The sequence below is a fragment of the Phasianus colchicus genome, chromosome 17, assembly GCF_987193195.1.
Source record: "Phasianus colchicus chromosome 17, bPhaCol1.hap1.1, whole genome shotgun sequence".
In the NCBI taxonomy this organism is placed as follows: domain Eukaryota; kingdom Metazoa; phylum Chordata; class Aves; order Galliformes; family Phasianidae; genus Phasianus; species Phasianus colchicus.
Genome location: NC_143452.1, coordinates 9,366,019 through 9,390,427, shown reverse-complemented (window position 1 = coordinate 9,390,427; position 24,409 = coordinate 9,366,019). Strand labels below are relative to the sequence as shown.

Genomic DNA, 24,409 nt, shown 5'->3' with positions numbered 1-24,409 from the left:
GTAAATGTTGTGGCTGAGACCCCAGCAGAGGTCTGACATTAATTCTTGGGGTGTAACTGAATCTCTGGCATGGCATAGTGCCTTTTCAAACCGTTCTGGTATGCTTTTCCCCATCAAAGTGGTAGTAATCTTAACAGGAAATGCTATGGTGATTATAGGAAAGTCAGACCCTTCTTAAAGATTTTAGCACCATCCTGTGGAGAGTGAGGTCCCTTCTCTGAAAATCAAAGGTGCTTTAAAATCGACTGCTGCCCACCTCCAGAGGTGTGCTAACAGTTCCCATCTTTACACTGAATTTCTTGTGTTTTTCTCTATTTGGGTTTTTACAATGAGGAGAAGGAGAAAGCACTCTTTCCTGGCATCCAAGCATGGTGGTGTTGCCATACGGTAAAGGAGAGAAAGTGCTCAGGATGTGGAGCACAGCTGAGTTTCCTCTGCTCTCATTGCTGTAAAATTCACAAAGCACCGTACTGAGATTCTTCTCTTCTGCAGAAAATCTTAATCATCAACATAACAGATTTTTATATGCAGATATGTAGGGAGAGTTTATTTCAACCTCTCTACCAGCATCCTAAATAGTTTTCCTTGCGCATAGACATAAAAATAAATGTTTTATGTTTATGATAATGGTATAATAGGCCAAAAAATAGAAAGAAAAAAAAAAAGCGCCCTTCTTTATCAGTAGTTTCAAATGTTGCAGACCTGCCATAAACAGAGAGCTGCAGGAAACAAGGAGGAAGAGCAGCTATCTTCACACAGGCTAGTATGCAAGAAAAAATATTAATAAATAAACAACACAAGGCGCGTGCTTCAGAAGGGCTTGCAAATCAAATTATTTTCTTTACTTTTAAGGTCAGCACTGCAGGAAGCAATAATCCTGAAGATTAAAACGTTCAAAAATCAAACAGAGGCTAGTCCTCAGGATAAAAGCGGAGATGCAGCTTCAATCACTTTAAAACTACCTGAAACTGGGAGACTTAGCTCCAGAACAGCAGCGGGCAGTGGGGGCTGGCTGGGGGAACTGCACTGCAATCAGCAAACAGGGAGGCAGCCCCAGCTGTGTGCCCAGATGCTAATCTAGCACTGACCTGAGCAATGTTGCCTTGTAAATCTACTTCTCTCCACACAGACAGATTCTAGTTGCGGGGTTTCACGTTTTCTGATTTCTAGGAAGCCAAGACTTGATGACTTGGGTTGGTTTTTGTGTTTTTTTTTGTTTGTTTGTTTTTTTCTTCTCTCTGATTTTTATCGTTTTTTGCCTCCCACTCCTCCTTCCCTTCCCTTGCTTGCTCCAAAGTCTTGGCGATGCACGAGAACGTGTTGAAATGCCCCACGCCAGGCTGCACAGGACAGGGTCACGTCAACAGCAACCGCAACACGCACAGGAGGTACCACCTTCCATTGCTGCATAGTGGTCGAGCCAGCAGGGCACAGCCCCAGGGTCACCAGGTTTATTCCTACTTTACAGCTCTCACTTTTGGAGGTGCTGTAAGCAGAGTGAGTGAAGAAGGGATGATCCTAATGGACTAGATGGCCGTAATGGTCTTGTCCAACTTTAATGGTTCTGTGATAAGGCAAAGAATAATGCAGGACAGCAGGATGGAGCAGTGATTTCAGGTTGGATGTCAGGAAAAAAATTGTTCTTAGAAAAAATAGCCAGGCATTGACACAGGCTGCCCAGGGAAGTGGTGGAGTTGCTGTCCCTGTGGGTGTTCAAAACGAGAGTAGATGTTGCATTGAGTGACATGGTTTAGTGATATGGTGGTGATGAATTGATGGTTGGGCTAGATGATCTTAGTGGCCTTTCCAACCTTAATGATTCTATGATTGGGCAGTGGGGCAAAGTAATGCTGTGGGTGCAGGTGGGGGCTCAAGGAGGAGATGTGGAGCAGAGGGTACCCGTGCCCAGTGATGCGTGTGTTTGGTGCTGTGGCAGTTTGAAGGCTTTCTGGGGATTTCCACAATATTTAGGTTGCCATTAGTCTGCAGTGCAGGTGATGTGGGAGTTTAGGTGCTGCTGCTGTGGGATTTCAGCTTAGATGGGGTCAGGAGGGGACAGGTTGGGCACTTAATGTTTGGCTGCTTTGCTGCTGGCCAAAACTGATGGTAAGTTAGGATAATACTAACAAGGAAAACCTTAAAGGCAAACATTTTTCTCATGGGTTCAGTGTAGCTCTAAGATTCTGGAACGAGTGAAGATTTCCACGTACATCCTTCATACTCTACTTTTTTCTCTCTTTTTCTTTTAACTCACAGTTTATCTGGGTGCCCCATTGCTGCTGCTGAAAAATTAGCCAAATCACATGAAAAGCAACAAACCCAGTCTGGTGATCCTTCGAAGCCCAGCTCCAACTCTGACCGGATCCTCAGGTATGTGGGGTGGGAAGCAGAACTGCAGCAGCAGCCAGCTTGCTCTTGCTGTATCCTGATACTGCTGAGTCCTGTTATTATGATCATAGGTCTCGCCAAGGTGGGGAGATATTTAATTGATGATCCCAGGGAGGGCACTGAGGACAATGAATTGCTTCTGTAGCATCAATTAATGCTGAGGCTACAGGCCAAAGGGTTTTAGCATTGCAGCAGAAGGCATTTGTGCCGATAGCACCGCAATGCAAACTGCAGGAGAATTATGGCTATTATATTAGCATTATAAGTAGGGTGGGCTCGAGGAGGGGGAGGAGGAGATTTAGGCTACATATAAATCACTCAATCACCGTTTTGTGCAAGCCCATCCGCTTTCCTTCCTTAGCCTGTGCTCACTGCCAAAGCGCTCACATCTATTTTGTTATTTCGCCCATCTTTCTCTTCCTGGGAGAAAGGGCTGTCTTGCAGTAAGGATGTCCCTGATAGATTCCTGCTTTTGTAGCCAATGTGATTCATGAGGCTACAGATGGATTGTAATATGGTTAGTTATTTTGCAATCAGAGCAGGAGGAGAGGAACGGCAGCACTCCCACCGAGGCACCGAGGTGTGATTAATTTATTTATTTGCTCCCCAGGACTGCTGAACACCCCGGTGCACAGAGCTTGGTGCTTTGCAAAGGAAGGCCATTTAGGGTGATTACTTATTTATTTGCAGCAAAGCCCGCGATGGGCACAGCATGCTCTGAGCACGACACGAGGATGCTCCATGCTCCAAGGAGCTCCCGCTCCAGGGACTCACTGGTGGAAAGAGGTCACGGGAAGGAGAATAACAATGGGCCATTTATATACAATTTATATGCAAGACAAATTGATTCATGATAGGCAACCCAGCAGAAGCAGGGCTTGAAGAGGGACTCTGCAGCCAAGGAGAGTTTTGCTCGGTGTGGCCACGCATTGAGCTCACCGCTCTGCAGATCTGTAGGGTTATCAGAGCCAAACTGAATCCCTGCACCTCTGTGTTGCTGTCCTTTGTCATGGCACCCATAGGAGAGTGGTACCTGAGCGTGATGCCACTGGAAAAGCACTGCCACACTGCAGCAACCTGCAAGAATATTTTGCACGAGATGGACACCTTAGCTCTTGGTTTAAAAAGAAGTTTAAAAGAGTGTGTGTGGGGGGGGGGGGGGGAAAGAAGGAAAAAAATGAAAAAGGAATCCAAGAGACCCAAAGCAGGTGCAGACTTGCTGAGGGAGAGCAAAAGTCATTGTCACCTCTTCTCTAACAGCCCTTGGGGACAAGGTGCAGCTGCACATCTCCATCACATCAGTTCCCTCCCAGCAGCCCCTGCTGTGGGCTCCCAAGAAAAAGAGAAATCATTGGTGCTCGTTGTTTTGTCCTCAGGCCTATGTGCTTTGTGAAGCAGCTGGAGATCCCTCAGTACGGAAGCTACCGGCCCAACATGGTCCCAGCCACCCCCCGGGCCAACCTGGCCAAGGAGCTGGAGAAGTACTCCAAGGTCACCTTCGATTATGCAAGTTTTGATGCTCAGGTTTTTGGCAAACGCATGCTTGCCCCAAAGATTCAGACTAGCGAAACCTCACCTAAAGCCTTTAAATGTAAGTTGGGCACAGGGAAGGGCTGGGTTTTGTGTTCTCTGTCTTTCTTGGCATGCCACATGCCATGGGGTGATGGGTGCATCACTTTGGGGAGGAAGGGCTGAGCCTGAACGGGAGGAGAAATGGGCCCCCATGACATATCCCTTTGATGGGGAGAGGGGCACATGGAGAGCTTGGCCTTGGGGAGAGCTTGGGTGTTGGATTTGGTGATGTCTTGAGGTCCCTTCCAACCCCTGTAATTCTGAGATTCAGCTTTGGGAAGAATCACGTTGAGCAGTGGGAACATTAATCTGAGCCACGTCTGTAGGTGGGATAAGTTACACAGTTGTCCTCAGTCTGTCCCCACTGCTTTGCAGTTCATATCTATTGATCTGTCTTTTCTCATCTCGCTAAATGGATTATAGTTTTCCTCTCTTCCATCTTCTGTATGACCCATTCCACCCATTTGTCTTCCTGGCCGTGTTCTGCTCCCCGATCGATCACCTGCTCCTCACTGAGCTCCTCGTGCTGCTCACAGCGCTGGGCAATGGGAGGGCGGGTGAAAATGCAATGGTCTGAGCCTGGGGTTCCCAGGAGCAGGAGAGCAGCACCAGGAGCCAGACTGCCCCAGCCCTGTTCTGTCAGACCCGTGTTTAATTTCCCCCTCCCTCTGACTCCAAATGTGCTCCTGAAGGCATCTTCCTGGGGAAGAAAAAAAAAAAATAAAGATTTAGGAGCTCGGTTTGCAGAAGTCAGCAGCCTCCAGAGAGCTTTCTGTCTGGCTAATCCCACTTCCACAATCCTGTTTAATCCTGATGCAGCTGCTCTCTAAAAAGTGCTCGTACTTGAAAGCATCCCGGTTGTTGCACTACAATGGAAGCTGCCTTTATTACAGTACTAAATCTGTAAAGGATCAGACAATGAAATTGGATGGAGGCCAGAGAGCACAACTGCCACTGTCATCCTGGGTTAGGTCTGATGGAAAAGTAATTTGTTTCCCAGAGCAAGTGATTCTCTTGCTGAATAGATTGTGTTATTTGCAATATTAGCGAAGAATTTTCAGGGTAATTGTACTGACAAAAATAATTCCAGCAGACCCACTAGGATAATCCTTCCTATTTTTTCTCATCACTTATTTTACTAATTTGCTGATTGCGAGTCTATTAGCGGTAGAAATACTTATGAAATGGAAAAGCATCACTGAGCCTACGGTGTGAAATTGAAATTGGCATCTCCCAATCCTGGATATTGTGGGGTCGGGCTGACAAACCCCGCACCCCACCGTAAAGACATGGATTAAACAGGACTGAAAAACAAGCAGCCCTACACAAGAATAACCATTCGGGCAAGTTTCCAATGAGTTAATCAAAGCGACAAGATGAATATGATTGCCAATCATAGCAGGGAAGTCTGTTCCTTTCACTGAGTACTTATTTTAAAGAGATCTTCATCCAGAGGGATTTATACTCCCCTGCATGTGTGTGCATAACTCCCATTAATGTCAATACGCATTATGTACGCGCACAATGAGGAAGGGAGAGGTCCCTGGCAGATTAGCATTTTATCATGCCTTATATTCCGGGTTTGTGGTGACAATCATGAAGTTGCTCTGCTTTGCCAAGCTTGTCCTGCAGCTTCGTCCCTGCTGGGATGAACCATACGAGTCTTGCTGAAGGGGCTGCGTGTTTTCCCCTCTAAACGTGCCTGGTGAAATTAATTAAGAATTTTAAAATGTTGCTGATTGAGTTGGAATATGGCCCTGTGATGGGTCAAAATCAGACAAAAATCCCATTTGCACCTACTGAAGCTGCTGACTTCTGAGGGACTCAGGCTGGCTCACAGCCCTTCCAAACGGGCACAGTTTCAAGATGAGGGCAGGTTTTAGTGTGGATTAACCTTAGGCAAGTTTTAGTGTGGATTAGCCATCAAGCATGAAGAGAGCGTTGCACCTCCTGGATCGCACTGCTGTGTGCTGTGATATACAGCACTGGTGTGGGGTAGTGACCATGTGCAGAGGAGCAATAAATCCTGTTATTCAGACATATTTAAATGACAAGTCAGCTGTCGGGAATTCCGTATTTCACTGCTGTCATCATCAGAAGCTCATATTTCATGGCCACGGTTTTGCTATAAATGTAATTTTTTATCCTAAAGTGTTCAAATGTGCTACAAGAAATCTGCTGCAAGTCATCTCTGTGGATAAGTTATGAACAGACAGAGAGCCAGGAAGCTTCTCTGAGCTTTCTCCTTTGACACTTTCCACCGAGGGGTAGCTTTAATGAAGAAAAGTGCTGAGTTCTGTGGGACTTGATGGCAGATCTACTTAATGAATTGACTTTTCCCACTGAGAACCTTCACACAAGATCCTGGCCACAGCCAGCACCTCCCTAACAATTAAATAGCCCATGGATTGGTAATAAACGCAGTTTGCCACTGGAACTGCTGACATCTTCGCTTCATCAGTCTGACTTAACACCTCGCTCTGCCCGTGCCAGACCTACATTAGCTTTCTGTTCTTCCTTCTCTTTTTATTCCAGCCAAACCTTTTCCAAAGGCCTCTTCCCCCAGCCACAGCCCCTCCAGCAGTTACGTGAAGAGCACTTCATCTTCCTCCACAGGCTTCGACTATTCCCACGATGCTGAGGCTGCTCACATGGCTGCCACCGCCATCCTCAACCTCTCCACGCGCTGTTGGGAAATGCCGGAGAATCTCAGCACCAAGCAGCAAGAGGCACCCGGCAAGGTGAGCAGGGTTGGAACTGGAAGCTTTAGATGGGAGAAATACCTTTTTTTAAATTATTATTATTATTATTTTTTATCCCCCCCTTTCATTTTGACCTTTAAATAGAGAGGAAAGGAGGATGTTATCACATACTGCCTTTTCCCTTCTGACGTGCTCCTCTCTGGAGGAGTTAATCGTAGCTCTTAGGATGTTCAGGAGATGCATCGTGGTTCAAATTATCCATCTAAGATGGGTTTCAGTTGCTCACTGCTCAATATCTGATGTCATTTTAGATTTCCCAGTTGCATCAGGGGTTTTCCTGATGTCCTGTGTCCCATGCCCAGCCTTGGGCAGATGTCTTGGATGCCATGGGACATCTTAAATGGCTCTAGATGCCTGTGTTCAGGCAACTGAGACAAAATGCTTCGTTGCTTTTAGGAGAGGGGTGTGTCTGCGTGGCACGTTTCTGAAAATCTGTATGAAGGAGCATCTCTTCCCATTCAGTTCCTTCTAAGTGACTGCAGAAAAGACAGGACATGAATAACCTGCTCCCTAGCTCCCCCGTGACAAATGGGGGCAAGATCCCCTTAGGGAATTTCTGGCAGCTGCTAACGTTGGGCACATTTCCAACTTTTCAGTCCATGGACATTGAGGTGGATGAAAATGGGACTCTGGACTTGAGTATGAACAAGAACCGCAAGCGGGAGAGCACATTTCCCAGCAGCAGCAGCTGCAGCAGTAGTCCCAGCGTGAAGTCCCCAGATGTGTCCCAGCGCCAAAACAGCACCAGTGCCACGAGCAGCACCATGACCTCCCCCCAGTCCAGCCAGACCTCCCGCCAGGATGAATGGGATGGACCCATTGACTACACTAAACCAAACCGTCAGCGGGAAGAAGAGCCAGAAGAGGTGAGAGGTGGCTCTGGATGTTTAAATTACAAATCTCTGTGCAGGGATGAATTTCATATTTGCTTGTACTGTTGTCCTGTTTCTCCCAGCACCCCTACTTTGTCATTTAGCCTCTTGGCTGGGGTGCAGATGGCAGGTCCTGCTGGGGATAAGTCTGAGTCCATCTGCAAGGCCTTGGTAAAGCCGAGTGTAAGCCCTGTACAGATATACACTTTGAACATTTCTCCTATAAAAAGGGGAAATTACTGTCTTGATCCCCAAGGTGCTTGCAGGCCTCAGGAGTGCTGGCAGTGCTGCCTTAACTCTGAGCTGGGATGAACCCGGGGTCCTTTCCCACTGCAGCTCAGCAGCAACGGGCACCACTGCAATCACTTCTGGCTGTTCTCTTGCAGTCAGAGCCTGCAGCCCACTCTTTTGCCTCCTCGGAAGCTGATGAGCAAGAAGTGTCCGAGGAAAACTTTGAAGAACGAAAATATCCAGGGGAAGTTACCTTAACTAACTTCAAGCTTAAATTCCTCTCCAAGGACATCAAGAAAGAGCTGCTCACGTAAGCCCTGCCTTCTTGTCTTTTTTTTCCTATGTGTATAAAAACACATCCTCAGTAACAGCCAGGCTGGTAGCAGACAAAATTTGTCAACAAATACATTGTAAGAATTAGAAGTGTAGCTGCCTTTCTTGCTGTGATTGTTCTGATTTCATCTTAGGGCTTCAAATGAAAGCTTAAAGGGAAACCCTACTTTCATACAACTTCTGATCCTTGAGATAAAATCCATTCCCCTGTGGTCCTGAGACTGCAGTGCTGAAGGGCAGTTCCTAAGGAGTTCTGTGTTCTCAGGATTCACAGCTACAGCTGTGCAAACTGCTTTGCAGGGCCTGTTTTCCATGGTATTTTCCTCTAGGAGTGTTTCTGGCACAGCAGTAGAGCCTTTCCAAGGTCCCAACCTCTTGTTTTGGGACACTGAGTGATACTGTGAAGCTAAAAGCATCCAAAAGAGCTCAGCACCTTCCCAGTGCAGGCACTGTCCTTCCAGGTGCCTCGTTGGGAAGGCAGGGCTTGTTGGGTAATTAATGTAGAGCAATGGGTCACATCACCATGATACTGCAGGGCCACGAAATGTGAACTCTAGCTACAGCAGGCTTGCTGTCATGCTGCGTTATAGATTGGAGAGGTCTTACCTAAATTACTGTCTGTGTATTCATGGCTTTGGGTGGGGAGAAAATAGACCTTGGTCTTTATTAGATGACACGATGCTCTGCATCCCTGCTGATCCCCCACAGTCACGGTGCATGTTTAGAGCTGCAGTGTGGATGTGTCCCTGTTCTCGTGGCTGTTGGGATCAGTCTGGAGGCTGTGGAGCTGAGTTCTCCCCTCCCAGTGGATCTGCTATGCCTGGGCCTCTTTCCGGCCTGACCTTCCTATATGCTAAACAGGGGAGAGCTGGTGAGCCTCATTTTGCTGACCTTATACAATGCTGCTCGTTACTTGGCTATGCAAGCAGGAGGCTGATGGAAGAGTGTGGCCAGGCAAGGAAGAAGTCCACAGGGGCAAAGCAGTCGCTTCCCTAAATTAGCAAAGCACAAACCAGCTGTCCTATGCAAAACTCTCAAGGCTTTTTGGAAACTCAGCAGTGATGTGAATAGCAATTCTTGAGGTAGAACCTTGAAGACCTGCAGTGCTTTAATTGCGTTATGAAGGGCAAGAAATTTCTTCCCTGGAATAAATAAATGGTGTCATGGCCAACCTCGAGCTGTCTCTCCTCATTTAGTACCATTGCTCCTCTCTGGCCCGAGAGCTGTAACGAATGGTCTGTAGTTAAGCCAGGAGCTGTCTGTGTCTGATTGATGCTCGGTGTCTTATGCCATTCCTGGCGGGGTTGTGAAGTTGCCATCTCTCAGCCCTCCTGTTGGCAAAGAGTGGGTACCAACAGCACTGAGAACCCAAGTTTTCAAACACTTTCTTCACATTTACCACAATTTTTTTTCTGTTAAAATTGTGAAGAATCGTGAACTTCTGGGAACAAAAAAGGGGAAGAGCTGGTGTATTTGCCTGTGAACAGGGCCAAAGGCAAGGACCTTCCAATGCAGATACCAAGGAGGGCTCGCATTCTGGGGTGAATTAATCCTTTTCCAGCACTAACACTTGTGTTGTTGTTGTTGCCCAGTTGCCCTACCCCAGGCTGTGATGGCAGTGGACACATCACGGGAAACTATGCCTCTCACCGCAGGTGGGTTCACCTTTTTTTCCACTGTTCAAACTCTAAATACAACTTTAGTTTTTAGTATATTGTTTGACCACGTGGACAATTTGGTTCTGTTTCCTCCCCACCTTCTGTTACCCTTCTCCATCCCCACGCCCCAGCCCTTTTTCTTTTTTTCTTTTCTTTTCTTTCCTTTTTTTTTTTTTTGGCTTATCCAGATATTCCATCTCTTCTCTTTCAGCCTTTCTGGTTGTCCTCTTGCTGACAAGAGCCTCAGAAACCTCATGGCTGCCCACTCTGCTGACCTCAAGTATGTTTGCGCTCAACTTGGAACTCCTTTTTTTGCTTTCCTCTCCCTCCCCCTTATTTTTTTTTTTTTTCCTCTCTCTACCTTCCCTGTTCCCCCTTTGTGCTCTGCTTTTGCTTTTTTATCCCCTCCTTTCTCCTTTCAAAACTGATCAGAGTCTGGCTATGAGGAGCTGTGGTGGAGCCCAGCTGTCATGTTGGTGGCACGTGGGAAGGGGTATTTTGGGGAGAGGGTATCACAGGGTTACTCAGAAATAACCCAGACCCCTGGCAGGCTCCGTTGGATAAAAATAAGCCAAATTATTTTTCATTTGGTGTCTTTTGCCCAGCTCTTGTTCCCTAAATTTGTGCCATCATCCTTTCTATTCATCATTTTTGTATGACTCTCAAATAATCCAAAGCCAGGGTAAAGGCACACGCTTTATTACTGGGTACAGACACAGGTGGGAAAATAATGCCAGATCATTGCAAAAATAAGCCAATTTTTTCAAAGAACATGGTGTGCTAGTTTTATGCTATGCTGTAAGGGCTGATGGGGATCCAGTGGCAGAGATTTCCATTCATTGCCATGGGAGTATGATTGGCAGGGCAGTGGAACAAGCACACGGTGCTTGATGAGGCAGGATCCGGAGCAGACGGAAATGGGAAGAGCTATGTGCATGTCTGTTAATGGATAGCAAAAGGCTCACGGACACCTGAATGTTCTTGTTGCCAGTTCTGCTCTGGAAGGGAGCAATCCATGCTTGGAGCTGACATTCAGATGTGTTTCTGCTAATCCTGTTTTCAGCTTTATTTCCAATGCTCCTCGTTTTCAGGAGCTTCCCGGCTACCCAGGGGAGTTTCCCAACTGCTCCCTTAGTTTGCCTTCCCTTAAGAATGCTTTACTAGGAATTGTATTAAAAATCAATGGGGGGACCTGAGCTTTCTCCACCCAACCCACATCTCTGGGGCAAAAGTGAGTGTTTTTTCAGCATCCCTGCCACACAAGCAGCCTGTCTTTGTAGGCTGGTTTTCCTCTTTGCTTCCTGCTTTGCTGAATCCAAATTTAGGATTATTTCAATGGTGAGATATTCATAACCATAATTGAGTAGAACTCTACTGGGAGCAAAAGCTCATGAGGGGCTTCAAATGGCACGGGCTTAGCATAGACAAACTAACTCTGTGTCCTGTATGCAGTGGGTGGCACTGAAATTAAACTGTGTCCAGAATGATGCATCTCCCTGTGCCCTTGGGCACGTGATAGTAGTGTTTTGCTACCAAAATACTGTATAAATCAGGCAACTCCTGGCCAGAACAAAGCTTTTCAGTGTTATTTTTCAAGTATTGTTCTCTTTCTTTATCCTGGTGAGGACGGAGGCACAGAGCAAGAGAAAGGGAATGGGATTTGGAGATACTGCAGATATCACCCTCAGAGCTTTTCCACAATTTCAGATAAGGCCACGTTCACCATTTTTATTGTAAGTTCTATTCCAGGGGTTAATATCCCTGGTTAAAAACAAACAAACAAAAAAACTGAAAAAAAGCTCCAGGCTGAAACATGCAATAAGAGGTCTCTATCGGAATGATTTGTCTCCTGATAATTAAAATAAAAATCAAATCCCTTTTTTTTTTTTTTTTCCCCACCTTTTTAAAAAGTCCTGAAAGGCAAAAGGAAGTTGGTGTTTGTGTTTTCATCATTTCATCCCACCCCGAAGCTAGAACAGCAAAGAATCATTTTGATTCTTTCTCTACTTGTATATAACAGGGAAATGCCATGAACACACTCTCCTCTCTGATTTTCAGATGAGTTAGGGGGCTTTCACCCTCATCCTGCTGGATGTACATCCTGCTGTTTCTGCACCAGACCTGGCTCTGAGCAGTCTCTCATAGCCCCTCGTGCTGTTGCCTGGGTCAAGCATTGAGCACGTTACCTTTCCCACATGCACTGGCCTTGCAGGCTGCTGTGCTGCCACCCCACTGCCCATCAGGTCTCCGATGCCCAGAAGCACTGAACATCTTCCAACCAGTGCTGCCAAGCCAGGCAGAGGCAGCCTTATAATTGGGAATCAAGAAAGTGAGGGCACAAAACATCCCCCCAAGAACAAGGGACCTTTGCAAGCTCGAGGCAGCAGCTCAACCCCCCCCCCGCCCCTCCAGATCTATGGGTTTGACTGGAGCAGAGCTGGCTAATTGGCAGCCTGGCACTGTGGCTCCAGCGAGGACTCCCTGCTTCTCTTGCAGGTCCCCATGACAACTTTTATGCCTCACCTACAGCATTTGGAGCGGGTCTTTGTGCTTGTGGCACTTCAGAGCCCCTCACCTTCCTCGCTTCCGTGGCTGTAATGATGCAGTGCTCAGCTCACACCATTATCTTCGCTCCTGCTCTGCGGTGTGCCAGCTTTTGTGCTGGGCTGTGTGATCACAGAAGCATTCTTCCAGGCTTGGCCTTCATTCATGTTGCTGAGCACCGGATGCTTACTTCCAAACCCATGATTGTGGAGGCAGTGGATGGGAAGGGACCTGAGGTCCCCTTCAGAGCCCCCATCCCTAACCCACAGTGTCACAGTGAGGTTATGGTCACCTTTTTTTTTCTTTTTCCTATGTTGCTTTCCATCACTGGTGAGGTTGAGGCTCTGAGGTCCCTCCTGGGGTGCCCTCAGAGAGCTTTACCTCCCCACATCACCCAAACCCAAAGTGACCTTGGGGAAGACACCTCTGTGGCCAGGCTATTCATGGTTGTAGGATTTTTGGGGTATTTTGGGGTATTTTGCCTATGCTCATATCCAGCTCAATGGCACAGGATGGCATTGATCATCTCCCTACATCTTTCTCGAGAAGATGGGCATTGCCCTGGAGGCCTTTTCTTGCCTCCCTTATTATCATTGCTCTTCAAGATGGGGACACGTCCAGGATTCACATCCCTCCCCACATCCTCATTCCTCTCCACTCTTCACTACTGATGCCCACACCCCTCAGCACAGGGACAGCAGTGCTGTGGCCACTGCAGCACAGCTGCTGTTCCTGTGGAGGGAGAAGAGGGGCAGGGAGGAACCCTGCTTTGGGGCACTCTGTGGGTGCCCCCCCAGCTCACGGCAGCCTCCTTTCATCCACAGGTGCCCTACTCCTGGCTGTGACGGCTCTGGTCACATAACAGGAAATTATGCATCACACAGAAGGTAAGATCTTCTCTTAAATTATTTTCTCTTTATTTTCTTTCTGTGGGTTTTTTTTTCTTTTTTTTCCCCTTTTTTAATTTCTTTCTGTCTTTTTCTTTTTCCTCCCCCTGCAGTGGGCAGAGTTGTAAAGTTCTGAATAAAACATTAATGTTACTGACAACTGAAGCCTATTTTCATCTCTTTAATCTGACTTTTTTCCTTTTTTTGATGTTTCCAGCCTCTGATTAGAAGCTCCCTTCAATAGAATAAAAGACAAAGGGTCAGATTTTAGCTGATGCAATGTTCCTGTTAATAACGCTACCTATTTATGACTTCTATTATCACTTTATAGCATTAATAGCGGAGATCTGAGCCTTCTGTTTCAACAATTCCATTAAACATTGCAGGCTGTTAGCAGATATCGTCTTATCTAGGCACCGTTAATTACTGTCCATCTCCTCAAATACACATATTTTTTTCTCCTGACTTCTCCTCGTGATGTGAAGCTGCAAAACGAGAGAGATCAAAACCGCGTGCGAAATTCGGGGGAAGCTGATGAGGTGGGGGCCCTGCCAGTCAGACAGCCCTTTCTTCTCTTTTCAAACACAGTCTGTCAGGCTGCCCTCGTGCCAAGAAAAGTGGGATCAAGATAACCCCGACCAAGGACGATAAAGAAGACCCGGAGCTGATGAAGTAAGTGTGGATGAAGAGAAAATCACCGGTGTTGTAAATGAGGGTAAAAACCCACAGTTGGGTGAAATGCTGGAGGCTTTCAGGGTGGCAGTGGGCACACGAAGGGTGCTGGCACGGATAGGGTCAGGGCATGGTTGCCCTGCATTAAATGTGCTTCGTACAGCCTTGGCTACTGCTGAATATTCCGAGCTGGAGAAAGGAGCTTTGAGAAGCGGATGATATTTGAGCCATCTGCTCTGTTCTCACTCCTCTGTCTCCAGGAAGGAAAGCTTCCGAGCTAAATGAACTGTGTGATAATTAGCAGGAGTTAGCAGAGTTTATTAAAAATTAAGCGACCTACTTGAGAATCTGCAGGAAAAAAAAAAAACCTTTTGGACTCAGATAGTCCTGAATTGCTGATGGGGTTGCGATGCCATTTTGTGACACAGTAAAGGAAAGAAAAAGCAGTGAGTGCAGCAGTGCAACTGTTGGCTGCTGGGCTTTTGCACTGAAGGTTGAGGGTGTACCAAGCAGCTCCTCCTGCTTTGCAAGTGATCACTTCCCAGTGCAAAGGAGCTCTTACAGGATTCTCTTGCTACAGTGCAGCTAGTGCTTGCACAAGAATGCTTCCCACAAAACCGATGTTCTTTCCAGTGCTTGGGGCTGTGCTCGATGCTTGAAAGCTTACAACAGGAAGGAATGTGCTGGAGCATCACCAGGGATGGGATTTTTGAATCTCAGAATGACCCGAATGGCCTCACTGTGGTTCTGCTCCTCTGCTTGCAGAGGGATTCACGAGGTCTGAAAGCAGCCCCTGATGTGCTGCAGAACAAGCAGCAGCCCACGGTCTTCTGCTAGTCCCAGAATGAGCAGCAGCTCCTCTGAGATGTGCAAAACAACTCAGATTCCTTTGCTGCCCATCAGTTTATAGCAAGCAGGTGCTTTGTCTCCAGCAGCAAGGTGTGCACCGCGCACATCCCTGCAAGGATCCATTTCTCTGCTCCGAGTGGCACTTGAAACCCATCTGAGTTTTGCACATTGCCTCCAAGGAGAATGGCATTCAGTCCCCATTGTTTGGCTGCTCATCCTTCCAGTAATTTGCTATAGATGTGGTAGAACAGAGCACCTCAACCTTCAGCCCAGCCCTGGCACCAAGTGGAGGCATCTGCACTTCCCTAATTGATCAAGTGCTGCTGCTGCTTCTGTTAAATAATAATAATAAAAATAAAAAATTTTAAAAATGTCCGAGCCAGCTGTTTTGCACAATAAGGCTCTGGTTTATTTTTTAACAATGAAAGTGTAATGCAAGTTAAATTAACAGTGTAAAATATGGAACGGTAGGGCCATAATGGCTACATGCTAAATGCTGGGGTTTGTTTCTCTCTCTCTCCCTCTCTTTTATTTTTTCCTCTCCTTTTCCTCCTGAGGATTCAGTAATTTGCTCGTGATCATATAAAAGCAATGATGTTATGAATTTACTGAGGATCCTGCTGGCAGGGATATTATAAGTGAATTGTGCTGCATTTGCAGCTGATTAAAATCGAGATCAGCATTTTTCAAATTATCTTGGGAAAATAATGGGTGTGCGGCTCCCCCTTCTGCTGTCAGCTCCTTTTTGCACGAAATATAAACAATGAGGGGAATCATTGCTGTGGTGAAACAGAGCTTGTGATTTCCAGGAGTGGCTCAATGGATATTTTGCTGGGGTAACTCAAAGTCCCTAATTGCTTTCAAGCTGAGGACAAGGGGTTATTTTTTCCATTTCTTACCCTTTTATAGGGTAACCTCCCTCGAGTAATAAACTTTTAAGTGTATTTATAATTGACTAGCATCTTTAAACAAGTGCAAGACACAGCAGAAACTGTAGTAGACAGTCAAGACTCTGCTGAATGGCCGAATTCACTCAGCGTGCCGTTAAGTGGGAAGTTAGCAAGTGAGCTGTGCCAATTAACACTGCTCGTGTCAGCGCTGCCCCAACACCTCCAGCACCATTTTCCTGGTCCCATTTGGCACTGGATGCATGGGACGGGCAGCAATTCCTGCTGCTGCCCAACCGTGAGCACACGGTTTGCTGCCAATGTGTTTGGTGCAAGTGGATCGTCCTTGGGGTGCTGCCAGGATGCCCAAAACCACAGTTTTTTACTGTCTGTCTTAAGGCTTGGGGACATCATAGCAGCTGCTTTTTGGGTGTTGTGCTGTGAGTGTGGCAGTGGTGTGATGCCCGCTGGTTGTCTTTGGTTCTTTTTAGGAGAATGGCTTAGCTCTTAATTTCCCATCTGCTTCCCATATCCATTGCTGCAAAAACAGCACTTCTATTCCCTGAGGAGCTTTTTCCATTACATATTTGTTAGAAGTAACTAAATACCTCTATCCCTGCCTGCTGGTGTTTGACTTGAAAGAACCTCTCCTTGTGCACCATGCAGCTCCTACCCCATAGCACCAGTGTGTGTGGGATGGCACTGAGCAGCTCAGCCCAGAGTGCTGAGCCCCAGCTGTGACAGAGCCCATTGCCATTGTTTCACTGCCATTCATGCTCTCTAGTCACAAGAATAACATAGAGATCAATGAGTCCCGCAGACTCTTAAAACCTGTGCGAGGAGATGTCCCAGCTGATGCAAAGTGGTGTGACCTCCATCAGTGAAACATCCACCAAACGAAGTCATAGAACCATTAAGGATGGAAGATACCTAAGATTCCCAAGGCCAGCCTCAGCCCATCCCACTGTGCCCACTGACCACATCCCTCAGTGCCACATCTCCACAATTCTTGAGTACCTCTGGGGAAAGTGACCCCCATCACCTCCCTGGGCAGTTTGTGCCAAAGTTTGTGCCATCACTGTTCTTCCAGAGAAAAAACATTTCCTAATATACAATCTGAACCTCCTCTGGTGCGACATTAAGGCCATCACCTTTCATCCTATTGCTGTTACCTGGTCACAGAGGCTGACCCCCACCCTCACCGCAATCTGCATTCAGGGAGCTGTTGGGAACAATATAGTCTCACATGAGTATCCTTTTTTCCAGACTGAAGTCTGGATGGCATCCCCAATTATGAATGCTTGCTTTCCTGCCTTCCTCTTTCCTGCTCATCATTCCATCCCTTTTCACTCCTATAATTTCTTGTATTCCTTGTGCGTAGGTGTCCGGTTCCTGGCTGCGTTGGTCTTGGGCACATCAGTGGTAAATACGCCTCCCACCGCAGTGCATCGGGCTGCCCCCTGGCTGCTCGAAGGCAGAAGGAAGGATCCCTCAATGGCTCCTCATTTTCCTGGAAATCACTGAAAAATGAAGGCCCAACCTGCCCTACCCCAGGCTGTGATGGTTCCGGCCATGCCAATGGGAGCTTCCTCACTCACAGGAGGTAAATAATTACAGAATCATTAAGGCTTGAAAAGATCTCCAAGCTCAACCATTGACCCATCACCAACATACCCTCTAACCGTGTCCCTCAGTGCCACTTCTTCACTGTGCTTGAGCATCTCCAGGGATGGTGACCCCACCACCTCCCTGGATAGCCTGTGCCAACACATCACTGCTCTTTCAGAGAAGTTTTTCCTAATATTCAACCTTGGGATCAACCTAAGTGTGGCAGTTTTGGAGTGAATCTACTCTGAGCATCATTCCACTCGATGAAAGCTGGGTAACTGGTGCTTTTAATGCTGCCCTCAGTCAGGTTGCTCGAAGGGCTGTGTTTTCTGCATGGGATAAAAACACTTAGATGTTTTAACTTTGCAGTAGCGAAATGTGAATTGGACAAAATCATGAAAAGCAGTAATGTAGTGTCCTTCCATTAGCACGCCAGAGCAGTTCTTCAGCAGCCAAAATGGGAGTTTGATGCCCAATCCATCCAGACTCATTTCACCTTCCTCGCCTGTCATGCCCTCTCTTTTAGAAAATAACACTTTTTCTTTTTTAATCTTTGCTCAGAGAAAATTGCTCTTGCTTTATAAATGAGGACCTTTGTGGCATTATTCATAAAGCAATTTCCTCTGCACCATAAAAAGCTTTTAGAAGAACTGTCTCACAGCATGAACTCCACCAAATGGTACGCGCTCTTGTTGGGAACATAAGCACCTATAAATACAGAGAGTTTATGAAACCCATTTTTACTTGTTTTTCAGTTTGTCAGGGTGCCCAAGAGCTACTTTTGCTGGGAAGAAAGGAAAACTCTCAGGGGATGAAATTCTCAACACAAAGTTCAAGACCAGTGATGGTAAGGATTTTCACTCATTTTATTTGGCATGTGTGTTGGGGTATTGAGCCCACTGGCATCTCTTCATAGACTGAAATCTTTGGACCTACTAGCAAATCCTGTGCTACAAGCACCCGTTTTTTTGATTGCCTGAGTATTGAAATAGTGAAATAGCACTGAAATTTGAGTGTTGGTCTTATTTTTTTCCCTCAAATATTCTCTGGCATTTTCGCAAATCCCTTTCAGTCATTCAGTTATTTTCATCTATTCAAGACTTCTAATCCCAAAGATATTTCTGGATCTGGAGTTGGGTTAGTGATGGCACTTTCTAGTGCTAACACTGAAAGATTTTGATATTTGACATGATTCACGCATTTTAGCTGAATACTTAATAGTTTGGAAGATATAAATGCCTGTGCTTTTCTAGAAATGTTCCCTTATTTTATTAGCACTGTAACTTCTAATGAAGATATGCTTTTATTTTTTTTTATGATGTCTTCCCAACTTGCGACCAAACAGAGCAAACTTGAGTTATTAGGGTGGTCAACCTTGCAGGGCGCACGAATGCTCTGGGCTCCAACTGCTGGGCTCTTGTTCACTTTTGCATTTACAAATTGACCTACAAAGTATAATTATAGTTAAATTTTAAAAAAAACAAAAAACAAACAAACAAAAAAACAAAAAACAACATTAAAAAGAAAGCAAGATGTGCATTCTGTATTGAGGATGCGAAAGCAAAGGCGAGGACTTGGTGGGCTGCCATGCTTACCCAAAAGCAGAGGCTGACCGCCTGCCACTTTCCCTCCCACAGTTCTAGAGAACGATGAGGAGATCAAGCAGCTGAACAAGGAGATCAGCGAGCTGAACGAGTCCAACTCGGAGATGGAAGCAGCCATGGTGAAGCTCCAGTCGCAGGTTTGTGCGTTTGGACACGTGCCCAAGCTCCCAGCAGAGTGCTGATGGGTTTGTAACCCCACGTGTTCTTTGCTCTGCAGATCTCCAGCATGGAGAAGAACCTGAAGAACATTGAGGAGGAAAACAAGATCATAGAGGAGCAAAACGAAGCCCTGTTCCTGGAGCTCTCAGGGTTGAGCCAGGCTCTAATCCAAAGTCTTGCCAATATCCGCCTTCCGCACATGGTAAGAAACTTGGGCAGTGCTCAGCCCCACTTGGTGCCATCAGGGGAGCCGCGCAAGATCTGGCTCGTGATAAGGCTCACATACAATTAAAGAGCAGGAGAATTTCTCTATACGCACCTACCTGTCCTTTTTAAAATCAGTGCTTTTGCCTTATCTCGAAGCTCGCATTGTTATCTCCCTTTTGTTGTCGTTTTCTGCTGATCTCCCTTTGTATCTATTATTCTGTCTCATTACATCTGGGAGGATTATCACAAAATAGGAAACTTTATCAAGGGCACCCAGTGCCTTTTAGGCTAAGACAGCACAAGCAGAGATCAGGAGGGATTGGATTTCAACGTCAGAAAGATCTTACAGCTCCCATTATTATGCAGGTAGTTTCAATTCAGTTTTGAATAGCTGGCAGCCAAAGAATAGCATTCTTAAAGAGAGTGTATTTTGTTTAATTTAACAAGGTCTAACAGCCCACAGCATGTTACCATAGAGTTACTGCAAAATGAAAAGGCTGCATTAAAATAGTAAAACCACAAAAGGCTATTAATTACCTTCTCTCTATTCCCAGGAATGTAATTACTGTTGTCAAAAACAGGTGTGTGCAGGGGGGCTGCGTGCTGGTTTGGAAGCTGTCCTCTTACAAGTAATAGCGACCATCACGATGATCAAGAGGAACAAGCTTTTGATTTCTTTTTTTCTGCTGTCATTTTTTTTTTGGGCATCCTTTTCATTGGGGTTGGTATTTAAATTCAGGCTGGTTGGAGATGTGCCATGCTCCAGCAGAGCAGTTTTGGACACTATTCACCCAGCTGCTTGACTGGCACAAAACTGCTCACTGAGTGTTTTTTTGTTTTTTTTTTGTAAAGTATTTGACGCATAAAGGTCAAATAAATTGTTCAGCAAATATTTTTTCAAGGTTTCAGGCAACTCCAATTAAATAAGGCCCATGAGACTTGTATGCTCATTTTATCCTGCTCTTTTTCTTCTTCCTCCTTGTTTCCTTTTTCCCTGCTAACTCTGAGATAGAGTTTGCTAGGTTTCAATCATGCCCCTCCAAAGCAGAGTGCAGACCTGAGCCTGAGGTTCTGGCTCCTGCTCTACCCTCTCCTTTCATTTCCCTCGTGATGCTCCAGCACTCCCTGCCTCCTCTTGTCCTCCAACCTTTCATTTCCACGCCTCAGTCCACCCTCCAGTCAAACTGCCTGCACATGCTTAACCTGATGCTGTTGATAATCCCATGTGGCCAACGCATAAAATCAAGCAACCAGTGAAGATTCTGCAGGATGAAGGTTGCTCAGTGAGATTCTTTATGTACAACGCCACGCACAAAGAACCTCTGATGTTGAGACCTTTGGCTATTGGCACAATTAATTGGAAAAAAAAACATCTCAGAGAGCAGTGAGGCACTGGCACAGGCTGCACAGAGAAGCTGTGGATGCCCCATCCTGGAGGCATTCAAGGCCAGGTTGGATGGAGACCTGGGCAGCCTGATCTGGTGGGAGGCCAGCAGCCCACGGCAGGGCATTGGAACTAGATGATCTTTAAGGTCCCTTTCAATCAAAGCCATCCTATGATTGATCAAAGCCACCCTGCTCTACTACTAACTCTTCTGTTTGCTTTTCTGACTGCAGGAGCCCATTAGTGAGCAGAACTTCGATGCATACGTGAACACGCTGACTGACATGTACACCAACCAGGAGTGCTACCAGAACCCAGAGAACAAGGACCTGCTGGAGAGCATCAAGCAAGCCGTCAAGGGCATCCAAGTTTAGTGCCCTGCGATGGGGATGGGTGGGCGATGAGACTGTAAGATGGAACTTTCCCTCCAAGTATTCAGGTTTACAAGTTATAAAACTTGTTTAATGAATGAAAAACAAAAAGCAAAGCAAAACAAACTAAAAAAAAAAAAAACAAAAAAAACACACAAGGACCAAAATGTAACCAAGAGGCCATTTCTGAGACGTGGAACTGATCGAACTCAGTGTTCTCGTTTACTTAACTTTGGACCTTCTTGAGAAAAGTGGGATTTTTCTACCTGGACCATGAGGTAGACCAGGATGGAAGGTCAAATTCTCCATGGGCTGTGGGGCTTGGCAGCTGGTGAAGAGCAGGCGTCTCTCATGAGTTGCCATGCTTTTGCAGACTTGATCCAAGGGTTAAAATGTTACAAGAACAGGGTTTTGTCTGATCCAAGACTAGCGTATGACTGGCTTAAACCCTCATGTTGTCTATGGTCGTATGTCCAGATTACCTACTCACCCATGAGTTATGTTATATGTTGCTATAAGTGCTGGAGCTGCAAGCTACCTGTAAATCTGAACCTGTGCTGGGCCTCCCAACCCCAGGTTTTCAGATATCCACTGGGCATGGGAACTCTTTAAGTATTATAAAGTAGCTTATTTTTATTTTCTGAAAGAAATCTGAAGAGCAGTTCTGGATCTCCAGTGGAAAGCGCAATGGAAAAAAGGTTCTCAGGGAAGCTTTTGGAGTTTGCAACTACAGTATTCCTTTGTCTGTCTTAAATATGAGAATAGCTATTATGAATAGGCCAATACCAGATATTTCATACGGAAGAATTCTTAATGTGTCATGGTCCGGTGTTTATGATTTTTTGGAAGTCTGTTTGATGACAGTTCTGGTTCTTTTCATTATTGTGATCATCCTTACAGTGGCGCAGTACTGCCAGTCCAGAGATCATACATCAATGCCAGAGAACGTTTGAGATTGCGATGAACTAAAAAACAAACAAACAAAAAACCAACAAAAAAGAGATGCTAATTGATGGCCAGCAAAGTGCTTACCTAACACGAATCAGTGGTTGATTTCTTGCAGATATCCACAGGGTGATGGGTTTTTCTTGGTTTGGCGTTCTACGTTTTGTGCAAAATCACAGCACAAGCACCATTCTGGAGGAAAAAAAGAAAGTAAAAAATTGTTCAGGTATTGGATATTCTTCCAAAGAAGCATTCTGTAAGCTTGGTACACACAAACCTCCTGGTGGAGTGAAGGTGACCCAAGGAAATGAAGGGAAGAAACCCCTCTGGGGTCCCAACATAGGTGTGTTCGCTTCCTGCGTGGCTCCTGGCAGCAGTGGGGAGGATTTGGGTGGCCGATGCTAAAGGCAAAGATGTGGTGTCATTTTGAGCCCAATTCTGCAGATATTTAGGGTATAATCCACGATTTGGAGGTCAGTGGGGAGTTTCCCATTGACTACAGCAGGCATTGGACCGGGAGCAGCGTGGCGCGGGTTGGTTCCTGTTGGGAAGTGCCATGCTGAGCCATTGGCAGGATCAGGCTCCATGAGTTCACCCATTTTAGAACCCATTCCAAGTGCAAAAATACAAAAGAAAGGGAAAAAAATAAAATAAAATGATAATTTGAGGTGTTAAAAACACAATGTTCTTAACATGTAAATAGAGTCCAAATTGATTGTGACTGCAATTCACTTAGTATTTAAAAGTAGAGAAATTGCACTTCCTGGAAGAAAGAGAGGAAAAAAAAAAAAAAAGTAGTTAGTTTAATTATCCTGTAAATTATTTAATTTTGGCAAGATGTATGTAATTTATATTTACAACACCTTATGTTAACTTTTTCTATTTATTTAACTTTTTTATTTATTAATTTTATACTTACTTTAAACTGGACACCGCACCATTGAAAAAAAAAAAAAAAACAAAGATAAAAGAAGCAAAAATTAAAACTTTTGACCATAAAAAAGGACATTCCCCCAAAAAATTAAAAAAAAAAAGAAGAAAAAAAAAAGAAGAGAGAGAAACCTCTATCTACAACTCCTACTTGTAATTTTGATGCAACCAAGTTATTTTTTATATATTTTGTTATTTATTCTTTTAACGATGGGAATTTTTTTAAAGATATTTTATAACTGAGACATTTTGATAATTTTTTGGTTTGTTTTTTTGCTGGGGATGGGGCACCAGGGGAAGAGAGACTTTGTCGGTTTTTCTTTTCTTTTTCGTTCCTATTGTTTCAGGCACTGATAACAGGAAATGAGAATTCTGTATTTATTATTTATTTAATATTTAAGTCGGGGGGGAGGGGGGCGGGTGGGAAAAACGAACTGTGCTCTTGTTGTATATTTATTTTGTTGTTTGTGTGTCGGTTACGTGATGACTGAGTACTTGTTTATGTGAAGGAATACTGTTAATATTTAAATAATAAAGAGTCAATTGAAAGTTATAGCAGGCTACATGTTATTCTGTGAAAACGAATACTGTGATCTACTTTCCTCAGGAAATGTATTTTGCAGACAGAACTTCCTTATGTACTGGCAGGGTTGTTTCATAATAAAACCCAGTTCTGTTTGTGACTTTAGTTCCTATGGTCTTTCTTCGAGCTGCTGCCCATGTCCCCAACATGTCACCACGCGGAGCTATGGTGCAAAGCAAGGAGCTGCCATTGGCAGGGCAGCACGCACGCTTTCACCTTCTGGATTTACTAAACAAATTGCAAACGTTAATCTTGGAGATTTAGCTGGGAAAGATGCTGGGAAGTGGTTCTTTTTCTGACTGGGTTTAGCAGGCACGGTGGGGATGGTTGGTGGTTGGACTTGGTGGTCTTAGAGGCCTTTTCCAACATGATTCCCTCATGTTTGTTTTCCTGGCTGCAATGCTCTCAGGTCGTCCTGCTCAAATTGCAGAGCTTCTTCACTGCAGGAAGAGTTTTCTTCTGAAGCTGTAGCAATGGAGGGAATTCATCACCGCTCGCTTTGCTGGAGATGGCATTCTGGTTTAGCTTTGCTAGAGCTGAAGCTTCCAAGGTGAAATAAGGTAACTCACACAAAGGCCATTTGGAGCTGAGGGAGATGGGTTAAATGGGAATTTTACGTAGATGCTGCAGGTCATGGGGGAGGAGGTGGCCTTGATGCCATGGCACAGAGATAAAAAGGTGGAGTAAAATGGGGGCAGAAGGATGAGAGCCGCAGCCAGAAACCCTCAGAGTGAACTTCTGGGATCAAAGAGGATTCTTGAAAGTCTTTCCTTCAACACATACACAGCCACGGGTGTTTGCTGGCAGGTTTTTTTTCTCTCTGATGAATGTCTGTAAGCTGCAGGCTCTGAAGGTCCCTTTCTAGGGCTGAATGACTGTGAGAGCTTAGTACAGGCTCATGGGGATGGTGGAGGAGTGGACACGTCCTCTGGAGCTGCAGGGATCCACGCTGGTGGATTTATA

At 45.5% G+C, this 24,409-nt stretch overlaps 1 protein-coding gene across 6 annotated transcripts in view; it reads left to right on the top strand.

Moving 5' to 3' along the window:
• Window positions 1-21,545, top strand: part of MYT1 (myelin transcription factor 1) — a 55,051-nt gene extending 33,506 nt beyond the window's left edge. For 4 of the 6 annotated variants that reach the window (XM_090152101.1, XM_090152099.1, XM_090152103.1 and 1 more), the window contains 15 exons: window positions 1,298-1,388; window positions 2,257-2,370; window positions 3,765-3,979; window positions 6,496-6,701; window positions 7,319-7,588; window positions 7,981-8,135; window positions 9,751-9,813; window positions 10,028-10,096; window positions 13,185-13,247; window positions 13,836-13,919; window positions 17,037-17,258; window positions 18,019-18,110; window positions 18,901-19,004; window positions 19,085-19,228; window positions 20,851-21,545. In XM_090152101.1, the coding sequence (XP_090008227.1) occupies window positions 1,298-1,388; window positions 2,257-2,370; window positions 3,765-3,979; window positions 6,496-6,701; window positions 7,319-7,588; window positions 7,981-8,135; window positions 9,751-9,813; window positions 10,028-10,096; window positions 13,185-13,247; window positions 13,836-13,919; window positions 17,037-17,258; window positions 18,019-18,110; window positions 18,901-19,004; window positions 19,085-19,228; window positions 20,851-20,991 (2,033 nt within the window). In that variant the 3' untranslated portion in view covers window positions 20,992-21,545. The remainder of the gene's footprint in view (window positions 1-1,297; window positions 1,389-2,256; window positions 2,371-3,764; window positions 3,980-6,495; window positions 6,702-7,318; window positions 7,589-7,980; window positions 8,136-9,750; window positions 9,814-10,027; window positions 10,097-13,184; window positions 13,248-13,835; window positions 13,920-17,036; window positions 17,259-18,018; window positions 18,111-18,900; window positions 19,005-19,084; window positions 19,229-20,850) is intronic. The other 2 variants (XM_090152102.1, XM_090152100.1) reach the window with 2 other exon arrangements.
• The last annotated feature ends 2,864 nt before the right edge of the window (window positions 21,546-24,409 follow it).